General features: G+C 51.7%; 2 protein-coding genes across 2 annotated transcripts; one reads left to right on the forward strand and one right to left on the reverse strand.

Annotated features, from left to right (window-relative positions):
• Positions 1-3,552: 3,552 nt before the first annotated feature.
• On the forward strand, positions 3,553-6,532 carry trmt10b (tRNA methyltransferase 10B). The gene is made up of 8 exons (XM_029256878.1): positions 3,553-3,718; positions 4,093-4,223; positions 4,396-4,549; positions 4,682-4,834; positions 4,914-4,992; positions 5,219-5,286; positions 5,508-5,631; positions 6,092-6,532. Exons 1-8 carry the CDS (start codon positions 3,602-3,604, stop codon positions 6,199-6,201), a joined length of 936 nt encoding a protein of 311 aa, XP_029112711.1. The 5' UTR covers positions 3,553-3,601; the 3' UTR covers positions 6,202-6,532.
• Positions 6,533-7,121: 589 nt separating this feature from the next.
• LOC108921001 (interleukin-8-like) lies at positions 7,122-9,271 on the reverse strand. The gene is made up of 4 exons (XM_018730186.2): positions 9,135-9,271; positions 8,634-8,769; positions 8,307-8,411; positions 7,122-7,744 (listed from the first exon to the last, which is right to left on the reverse strand). The coding sequence occupies exons 1-4, from the start codon at positions 9,187-9,189 to the stop codon at positions 7,732-7,734; spliced, it is 309 nt and encodes a 102-aa protein (XP_018585702.1). The 5' UTR covers positions 9,190-9,271; the 3' UTR covers positions 7,122-7,731.
• Positions 9,272-9,782: the final 511 nt, after the last annotated feature.

A 9,782-nucleotide genomic window follows, 5' to 3' on the forward strand; every position in this document is an offset into this window, starting at 1 on the left:
TTTTGAGATACACAAACACACACACACACACACACACACACACACATTTTCAGAACCGCTTGTCCCATACGGGGTCGCGGGGAACCGGAGCCTACCCGGCAACACAGGGCGTAAGGCCGGAGGGGGAAGGGGACACACCCAGGACGGGACGCCAGTCCATCACAAGGCACCCCAAGCGGGACTCGAACCCCAGACCCACCGGAAAGCAGGACTGTGGTCCAACCCACTGCGCCACCGCACCCCCAGATACACAAACATTCATGTACAATACGGGAGTAGCTGCGTACAGGTTTATCGTGTATGATCATAAAGTTATGGTGCGTGAGATGACGGGCAAAGTGATTTCGGAAGGAAGAGGTGAGTTTTGAGAACCTTTTTCAATGTGGACAGAGGGAGAGGTTCAGCAGTTCTGAGTGAGAGTGGGAGGTGGTTCCAGCACAACGGAGCCAGAAGAGAACCGAGAGCCTCCGCGCTTATATACAGTACAGTACAGTACAGTACTACTACTGTGCTCTGGCGAAAACACTCCCGTCTTTCCCTCAATCCCTCAATATCGCTAATTCAAGAGTGTTGCATTTCGGGAAAAGGAGCAATCGGCAAATGCGCCAGGAGAATGCATCGGCCCGGGGCCCCTCCCTCGTTCGTCCAGTAGTAAAGTACAGTAATGTTACGGTGGAAAAGAGCGCGAGGAGGAACGAACACGTGTTGTGCGAACCATCAATAAGCGCATAAGGACGTGACACGTGAGGCTCCACAGTCACAGTTCTAGATGTGGCCTCGTTGGTTGCAAAGCTTTTGTGGCTCAATTCTGCTTTTTTACAACATTCAGGGGAAAGAAAAGTTCTTTTCGTCTTTCGGGAACTGCTCTCAGGAGCCAAAAACTGCAGAGTACTGCGTACTGTACTGCGAGTACCGCGAGTACCGCGAGAGCGCCACCTAGCGGCAGTGCGTCGATGGGACGCCGTGCACTTCCGGACGCGGTTCTGGACACGGTGCTGTCCATCCTGTCTGTACGTGTTTCTCACACACTTCCCTTTCGCCCAAGATGCGTGCAGCTCACCTAACGAAGAGCACCGACGACTGACCTGGGCCTCTAGGGCGGATTGTTCGTCTCCTACCACCACGTTGTTGGTTCGCATCCCTCAAGTAGCTGTCCGGAGAAGAAGGTCCCTCTCTCTGAATATCTCTAAATGACACATGACCCATTCACTGATTCAGGCTAAGGTTTGACTCTCTTTTTACAGAGGGTTCATAAACACATGCACGATTAAAAAAATAACCTTACATTTATTTATCTTTTTCAATTAATCACTTTATTCCAAGGGGCCCGGTGGCGCAGTGGCGCAGTGGGTTGGACCGGGTCCTGCTCTCCGGTGGGTGTGGGGTTCGAGTCCCGCTTCGGGTGCCTTGTGACGGACTGGTGTCCCGTCCCGGGTGCGTCCCCTCCCCCTCCGGCCTTACGCCCAGTGTTGCCGGGTTAGGCTCCGGTTGCCTGTGACCCCATCTGGGTCAAGTGGTTCAGACAGTGTGTGTGTGTGTGTGTGTGTGTGTGTGAGTGACTTTATTCCAAACAGGTCGCACCACAAAGTGTGTATCACGATGGCTGCTGCATACAGAAGCACAAAGTATAGTCATAAAAAAGGGGTGACAGCATGTGCAAACTTAGTAAAGGACAAAAAATGTAACTGGGAATGCCTTCCCAGACACATGAGAAAAAAATGAAAACGTATCAATTTTGTGGTTATGAATTCATAGCTCGTGACCTGACTCTGGAAGTGAACCCAGGCAGGTGCGTCTGCCGTGAAATCACTGTGTTTTACTGTAATTAAAGACTTGAGCAAAGAGCTTGACGGTTGGAGCAAAATAAAGGCTCCTTTTTTATGTTTGGTTGGATGTGCAGTTTAACATCCCGACACTCATTCCAGTGCGGCAGGTGACACGATTACACTGAGCTCTTATTATTGCGCGAGACACTCAGACATTGAGACAGTAAAATAATCATGAAGCAGACACGCTGAGAGAGAGAGAGTGAGTGAGTGAGACAATGAAAGAGTGAATGACATTCAATCAATGTATTTCTGAAATGTATCTCTCAGAAACACGGAGATTAGAGAACGAGCACAGAGATCATGTTTGAACTGGGGATGAAAACATCACGTCGAAGACTAGTCAGAGACACACACACACACACTTTCCAAACCGCTCGTCTCATACAGGGTCGTGGGGAACCAGAGCCTACCCGGCAACTCAGGGCGTAAGGCCGGAGGGGGAGGGGACACACCCAGGACGGGACGCCAGTCCGCCACAAGGCACCCCAAGCGGGACTTGAACCCCAGACCCACTGGAGAGCAGGACTGTGGCCCAACCCACTGCGCCACCGCACCCCACAGCTAAAACACACACACACACACATTTTCAGAACCGCTTGTCCCAGAAGGGGTTGCGGGGAACCGGAGCCTACCCGGCAACACAGGGCGTAAGGCCAGAGGGGGAGGGGACACACCCAGGACGGGACGCCAGTCCGTCGCAAGGCACCCCAAGCGGGACTCGAACCCCACACCCACCGGAGAGCAGGACCCGGTCCAACCACCCCCCCGCGTCCCCAGTCAGACACACACGGGAATTTACCTCGTCAGAGTAAAACAAGAAGTTTCCTTGAAAAATGTCCAAGAAGCAACTGGATGCGAAAGGGACAAACTTGTGTAGCTACAGGGATTCCCTGAGTGATTTGCCTTGTCGAAAAGGTGGAAACAAACGGCACCATGATTTACAGCGATTCACAGTAAATGTGTTCTCGTGTCGCGGAAGCCGGTAAAGATTGAAAGCGAACGCGGATTTCACACATGATGAACTGAAGCCCTTTCTTTCTCCTCCTTCCTTGTGTTTCAACGTAACTGAGACAACAATAAATAATCAAAGGCACCTTTTTGCAGAAAAGTCTGTGCAAGTTAACCTTTGGTTGGTACAAAAGTCAAGAGACACGCAAACAATACGGGTTTAATAACTTGGTTACATGATTTAAAGTTCCTAATAATAAATACGAGCCCATGATGAAGCTCAAGTCGATTGATCGGGGACAAAAAATGTTAAGATTTTGAGCTCCTTCCATCATTTGTGTGAAATTATTATTATTTATGTGCAATATCATCATACTTCTTTCAACATACTTGTAACATAACCATCCAATATGATCATTCATGTGCAATTGTTTTAAATTTTAATATAATAATGTAATAGAAGGTGTAATATCATGTGCTGTGTCACTTTCTACCTTCCACTTCGCTTTTTTTTTTTTTTTTTTTAACTTTTATATTTAATTGTTGTGGTTAATCTGTTTGAGCAATCTTTCTGTTTCTCTGGCACAAGAAAGAATTTCCTTCGGGATGAATCTATCTATACAGTGTGGGTGCGTGCGTGTGTTATTTAATCTGTTCTGCTTCGACGCAAAATATACTTCGAAAAGATAATAATAATAATAATAATAATAATAATAATATCATCATCATCATCATCATCTAAGCGGGCTCGAGCGACGCATCCGGTCGCGCGGCAATGACGTCGGAAAAGCGACGGAAGCTCGTGTCGCCGCGTCCAGGGGACCATGGAGGAGAGCGCAGGCCCGGAGCCTCCGGCGGAGGCGCTGGAGCTGCTTCGCATCGAGCTGGAGCCCGAGCGGAGCGGGAGGTCCCGGCCGGAGGCGCTCGACGGCTCCCTCTCTGTGGGTACAGCGCCCAGCCGCCGCCGCCGCCGCCGCCGCCGCCGCCGCCGCCGCAGCTCCTGAGCCTGAGGCGCGTTTTGACTCACTCACTGAGTCGTGAGTGTGTCTGCCGTGCCCCGTGTCGTGTGGCCGCCGCCGGCCAGGATTCGGCTGGGGTTCGTTCGGCTGGGTTTCGGCCGCCCTCCTCTCCTCTCCTCTCCTCTTCTCTTTCCTTCTCTCTTTTCAAATTTTCTTTCTCTCCCCTCCTCTCCTTTTCTCGTCACCTTTCTGAGGCTTTCTCCTTTCTCTCCTCTCCTCCGCCCTCTCTCTCTGTCAGAGACTCTGGTTCTCCTCTCTCCCCCCTCATCTCCCCTCATTCTCCTCTCGCCGAGCAGAGGAACGCACTGCGGAAGCGGAGGAACTGGGAGCGCAGGCTGGCGGCCAGGAGGAGCCGCAGAGCGGACGAGAAGCGGAGGAGGAAGCAGCTGCGACGAGCTGAGGAGGCGGGCGGTGCGCGGACAGCAGGTTCCCTCCCCCGTCCGTCCGTCCGTCCGTCCGTCCCTTCCTTCCGTCCCTCGGTGTCGGGCGTGCGCGGCCGATCTCGCGCAGAGCAGCCGCTCGTGTTGCGCGGAGAATTTACTTTGAACGCTGCTGAACGCTTCTTTCGCAGGCGGCGGCGGCGGCGGCGGCGGCGGCGGCGGCGGCGGCGGGGGGGAGGACAGCGCGCGGCACAGCACGCGGCACAGCACGCGCGCCGCCAAAGCGCTCGTCCGGCAGCGGCTCGCAGACGCACGAGCAGCGGGACAGCGACTCTGCGTGGACCTGAGCGTGTCGGACAGCATGTCGGCCAAGGTGGGTCCTGTACCGGGACGGCCGTGTCCCCAGCCGAGCCGTCCACAGCGCCTGGGCCGGCAGCGTTTCCCAGCACGTGCAAGTGATCCAGCGTTACCCCATTATAAAAAAAAAAAACTTGCTCCTCCTCAGGAGACGAGCCGGCTGGCGGCGCAGATCCGGCGCCTGTACGGCTCCAACCGCAGGGCGGCGCGGCCCTTCCACCTGTACCTGGCGGGGCTGCGGAAGGACAGCCTGCTCTTCCGGGAGTGTCGGCGCATGAACGACGGCTTCCAGGACTACGCGGTACGAGCGACACGCGGCGTTCGCGGGGACCGTATCCGCGCCTCCTCACACCTCCTCGCACCTTCTCTTTGTCGCCCAGATGGACGTGACGGAGCGCAGCTTCCTGGAGCTCTTCCCCCCCGACGCCATTGTCTACCTGACCCCGGACGCCGAGCAAGGTGGGAGCCTCTTAGGGTGCGTGCGCGCGCGTGCGCCTCCGATAGGCCTGCGGTCAGCAGATGCGCCACTCCTCGAGCCTCGGCTCCCGTGACCCTCGTTTGTAGTTTTGGAACCCGTTACTGTGGCGTTCTGGGGCATTCGTCCTCCTGCCATAGGATGGGTTGCGGCAGCTCCGCCGAGAGGCTCCTCAGGCGCCGCTCATGCAGCTCTCTGCTGTCCCTGTAGCCCTGGACCTGGTCGACCCACACAAGGTGTACATCCTCGGGGGGCTGGTGGACGAGAGTGTGCGGAAGGTAAGGCCCCTGGGGCTTTTCACCATGGTAAATTGGTGATACCGTGATCCTGTACTCCAGTGCCTCCCAGTGTGCTGCGGGACGCGCGCATGTCCACGGTCCAACCGTAGGGGTGAGCTGAACGGGACTTGATGAAGGCCGAAAGAGGAGCGGAGGTGGTGGGTGGTGGTGACCCCCCGCTGATGTCCTCGTGTCCTCGCGTTCTACCCCCTCCCCCCCAGAAGGTGACATACCGGAAGGCCTGTGAGGGAGGGGTCAGCAGCGCCAGGCTGCCCATCGATGAGCACATGGTGAAGAGGGTCAACGGCAAGAACTTCCACTCGCAGGTCCTGGCCATTAACCAGGGTGAGTGAGCTGGCCTTGAGTACAGCATTGTAGCTTTCACATTTTATGATGCACACATATACCGTACACACACACACACACACAGTTCGCGTGTAACACTTCCAGGTGTTATGATGATGATGATGATGATAATAATAATGACTGTTTGAGTAGTGGTCAGAACTGCTGCACAGAGGCCTCAGGTTTGAATACAACCTCCTTCTGTAGTACTCCGGATCAAGGTACTTACCCTAAATTGACACAGTAAAAATGAACCTATTGTGTAACTGGGTAAATCGGTGTAAATAGCTTTATCCAGGTTTCATATGACTGATTCATTGAAATTAATTCATTAATTGAGTTCATTGGACCAGCAGCACTTTGTGTGTGTGTGTGTGTGTGGGGTGCATTTTTTTTTGTACTGCATACAGTATACTGAGGAACAAGGGGAGAAATAGCTGTGTGTTACCCTGTTTTCCAGTCTTCGACATCCTGCTCAGTTTCTGTGACACTGGCAGCTGGCCGGCAGCCCTGGCCAGGGGGGTCCCCCCCGGGAAAGGGTACGAGGTCTGTCCAGAGACCGTCCCCTAAATGCAGCACTGAAGAGCGCTTGCACTTGGCGGTTCTACTCCACTGTAGGTGCCATGGCGCTGGGCAAAGACGTGGAGAGGTGGCCATCCTGCTGTTTCTGTGGGAATGGGCAACACTGCTCATGAGGCTTACCGCAGTTATTGGAGGCCACGCCCCCAAGTGGACCCTGACGACATCCACAACCCCCCAGCGTTGTCCGCTGTTCGGCCACATTGTGGTCATTTCATGGTGGGAGGAAGATGCTGGTCTCTCTCTGGAATGTCTTTAAGAATTAAGCCTTTCTAGGGATTCTGCTTTTTATTCTTGTCCAGGTTGTAAATAAATGTGTGATTACTGTATTTAAACATGTTTGTGTTTCCTTGTAACGACAGTTTGGTAACTCAGTTCAGTGTCAGCTTGGTGTGACCACTGAACCCTGGACTCTGCATTGTGAGACAACCTGGGCCAGCAGGGGGTACAGTGGTTAGAGCTGCCATCTTTGGACTCGAGCTTTTGCAGGTTCAAATACCACCTGCTGTAGTACCCTTGAGTTAGGGTACTTACCCTGAATTGATACCCTAAGTACCCGTAACCAGTGTAAGAAGTGAAATGCAGTAAGTCACTTTAGAGAAAAGTGGTAGGTAGATGAGTAAATGCACAGTAAGCGTCTGCAGGACGACACCGCGAATCTCCACAGAGTGGCAGTGTAACACTGCACACTAACACTGCATTCCAATGTTTATGGCCACTTCTCAAGTTCACCGTTTAACTTTGTTTCTGTACTTTCAGATTCTAGCGTAATGAGGGAAACACTCTTTCACAGGTTTATGGAGGAATAACTGAACCTACTGAGTGTAAAACAAACGACAGTGCAGGTATCCAGTGTGTACAGTGTGTATATCAAAGAGGAAATAACACAACGTTAGAGCTCAACAGTGGGAAGTTCTCAATACATGAGACTTTATTACAGTGGAAATGAGTGCTGTTTCACAGATCAGAGCGGCAACCGAGACTGTCAACACCACAGCCGATCAGAATGACTGAGACTGTTGACGCTGCAGCCAGTCAGAGACAGACAAAGCAACAGGAAATATCAGCTTCCTGCCATTTCTTTCTCTTTATTCATTCACAAGCAAAGCAAAAATTGACTTAAAAACCTACAGCAAAAACATTAATATAATGTACACAGGTTGGAGTGAAAAACCTTAGATATTGATAAATATTTCAACATATAATTCTTACGCAGACAGGAAGGAGCATCAGTGCTCCTGAGACGCTGTATCAACACAGCTTTAACGTGTTAGTCCTTGTCTATCCAAGCGTTACGCGTGAAGCGCGGGTACCGAACACAAATGTTCGTCTGCATTGTTTCCAGCTGGGCCATTTTACCTCGCTATTTCACCTGGCTCAAACACATCACAGACTCATGTCTTTTAGTTCAGAAACGCAAGAAGAATGTGTAGTATGAGGGCAGATCTGCACCGCATCCATGTCGTCTCCGGGACATTGCTCTGCTGGGGCCCCCAGATGGCACCGGGCCGGTCTTGGCCTTCAGTCCAGCGTTCTGTAGAACGCGGTTAAATATGGGACGCATCAGAGAAGTTGAGAGATCAGTGAAAATAGCACTGATAGTGCAAAGTACAATAGTAGTATAAAGATAGTACAATAGGGCAAAGTTTTCAGTGTGTTTAAGGATCTGGGTTTAAATCCTGAAGGTTACAGGGTCAGATCCCACAGCTCAACTCCACAGTTCTGGCAAGGACAGGAAATAGTGCAGGAACCAAAAACAGCAAGGGCCGCTGGTGTGGTACTGTACTCGGTACTGTGTTAATGCACTTAATACCGTAGTGCTGTACTCCACTATGTGACTGTCCATACTGAATGTGTCATACTGTGTCACTGTCCCCAGAGCACAGTTTGTCCTCCTGCAGTTGACCAGCTGTTTTGTGGTTATAGTGTGTTCAATGCAATAAGCTGTATAACAACAACAACAACAACAATAAGAATAATAATCATAATAATCATAATAATGTGATGACAGTATTGTTAACGATGACAGCGCAGACCACGCAAGGAACGGCAGCGATGCGGCCGCAGGGAGGCGCTCTCACAGAAAAGTCTCTTACCGCTTCGCTTGGCGCTTCTGTTTCTCCAGGACCAGACGAATGAGTCTCTTGACCCACGCAGCAGTAGGATCCAGGCAGACCTTGTGGCCTTGCACTAGAGAGGCGCTGCAGCGCACACAGACAGACACGTGGACGGACAGATGAGCCGACAAAGGTCACAAACAGCGTTTCTGCTTCTTCTCCTCCCTGCTCACTGGAACATGGAGACACTTCCTCGGTCGCAGCTCTTACTTCCGTTACCGCTGCAGGACAGCAGCGCCGAAATGATGCTTCCGAGTAAAGTACCTCATTTCAGGCGTTTTAGTTCTGGACGTTTCTGCAACTCACATGACCTCCGTGGCCTTGCAGTGCGGCCCCCTGGGAAGGATCTCGATGCTCCTCAGGCTTCGGGGCGGAATCACCCTGGCTTCGTACCCGTGGCACAGGCAGTGGCGGGTGGGGCCCATGCTAAGGGCCCGCGATTCTGCACGGACAGGAGAGCTCGGTGACCCGTGCGGCCTCATCAGCAGCACCTCCTTCACGGTCGCGTAAAACGGTGACGCCACATGTGTGACGTGAAACGGATGTGCGATGGAGTTACAGCAGTTAGAGGACAACAGGCGCAATTTCTTCAGTGTTAGTATCAGCAGTTAGTAAGACTTTCACAACAGAATCGCATATAAAGACACAAAAACTGTGAAATAACACAAAAGCAAGAGTTTGTCTGCAGCGTAACACTGTTGACCCGCCAGCTGCACACCAGAACCCAGCGAGAGAACAGGAGAGGATCGGACAGCATGACGAGAACAACATGAGTCCATAAAGTGAGACAGAGACACGTTGTCTCACCGTCCACCAGCAGGAGGGGGGTGGCGAGCAGCGCGAGGAGCAGGTAAGCGGTCATCTTGGGCTACTGGGCTGGTGCTCTGATGCTGACCGGCTGGACACAGAGTGTATGGCAGAGCTCCTCATTGACCACTTATATACACACACACACACACACACACGCATCATGTGCTCATAAGCTCATCACCCAGCTCTGAAAATCCCTAATGACAGTTATGTGTGTGTGTGTGTGTGTGTGTGTGTGTGGGTGTGTGTGGGTGTGTGTGTGTGAGCACGTCTGCCTCATGTGAATGTTTAACACATGCTTGTCTGTGCTTTTGTGTGTTTTGTTTGTGTTCCCATTTTTACTGTTATTATTAGAAAAGAGACACATTAATGTGGGTAGTATGGTACATCAGGACAGATATAACACGTTGAACACAGAGCAGTGGTCAAGTGTGAGGAGACAACAATAACGTGTGTGTATATATGTACAGTATGTACGTATAATTTAACGTATGACCCACAAATGGGATACAATATATCAATATTTTATTTCTGTGTTTTTTTTTGCATGCGGTCATCGGTGTATCTGTGCAAGTTTACATCCTTGTGTGCATCTTTTACACGTGGGGGGTGTGTTTTGTTGCAACATATACACTGCCTGGGCAA

The sequence above is a fragment of the Scleropages formosus genome, chromosome 1, assembly GCF_900964775.1.
Source record: "Scleropages formosus chromosome 1, fSclFor1.1, whole genome shotgun sequence".
Lineage (NCBI taxonomy): Eukaryota > Metazoa > Chordata > Actinopteri > Osteoglossiformes > Osteoglossidae > Scleropages > Scleropages formosus.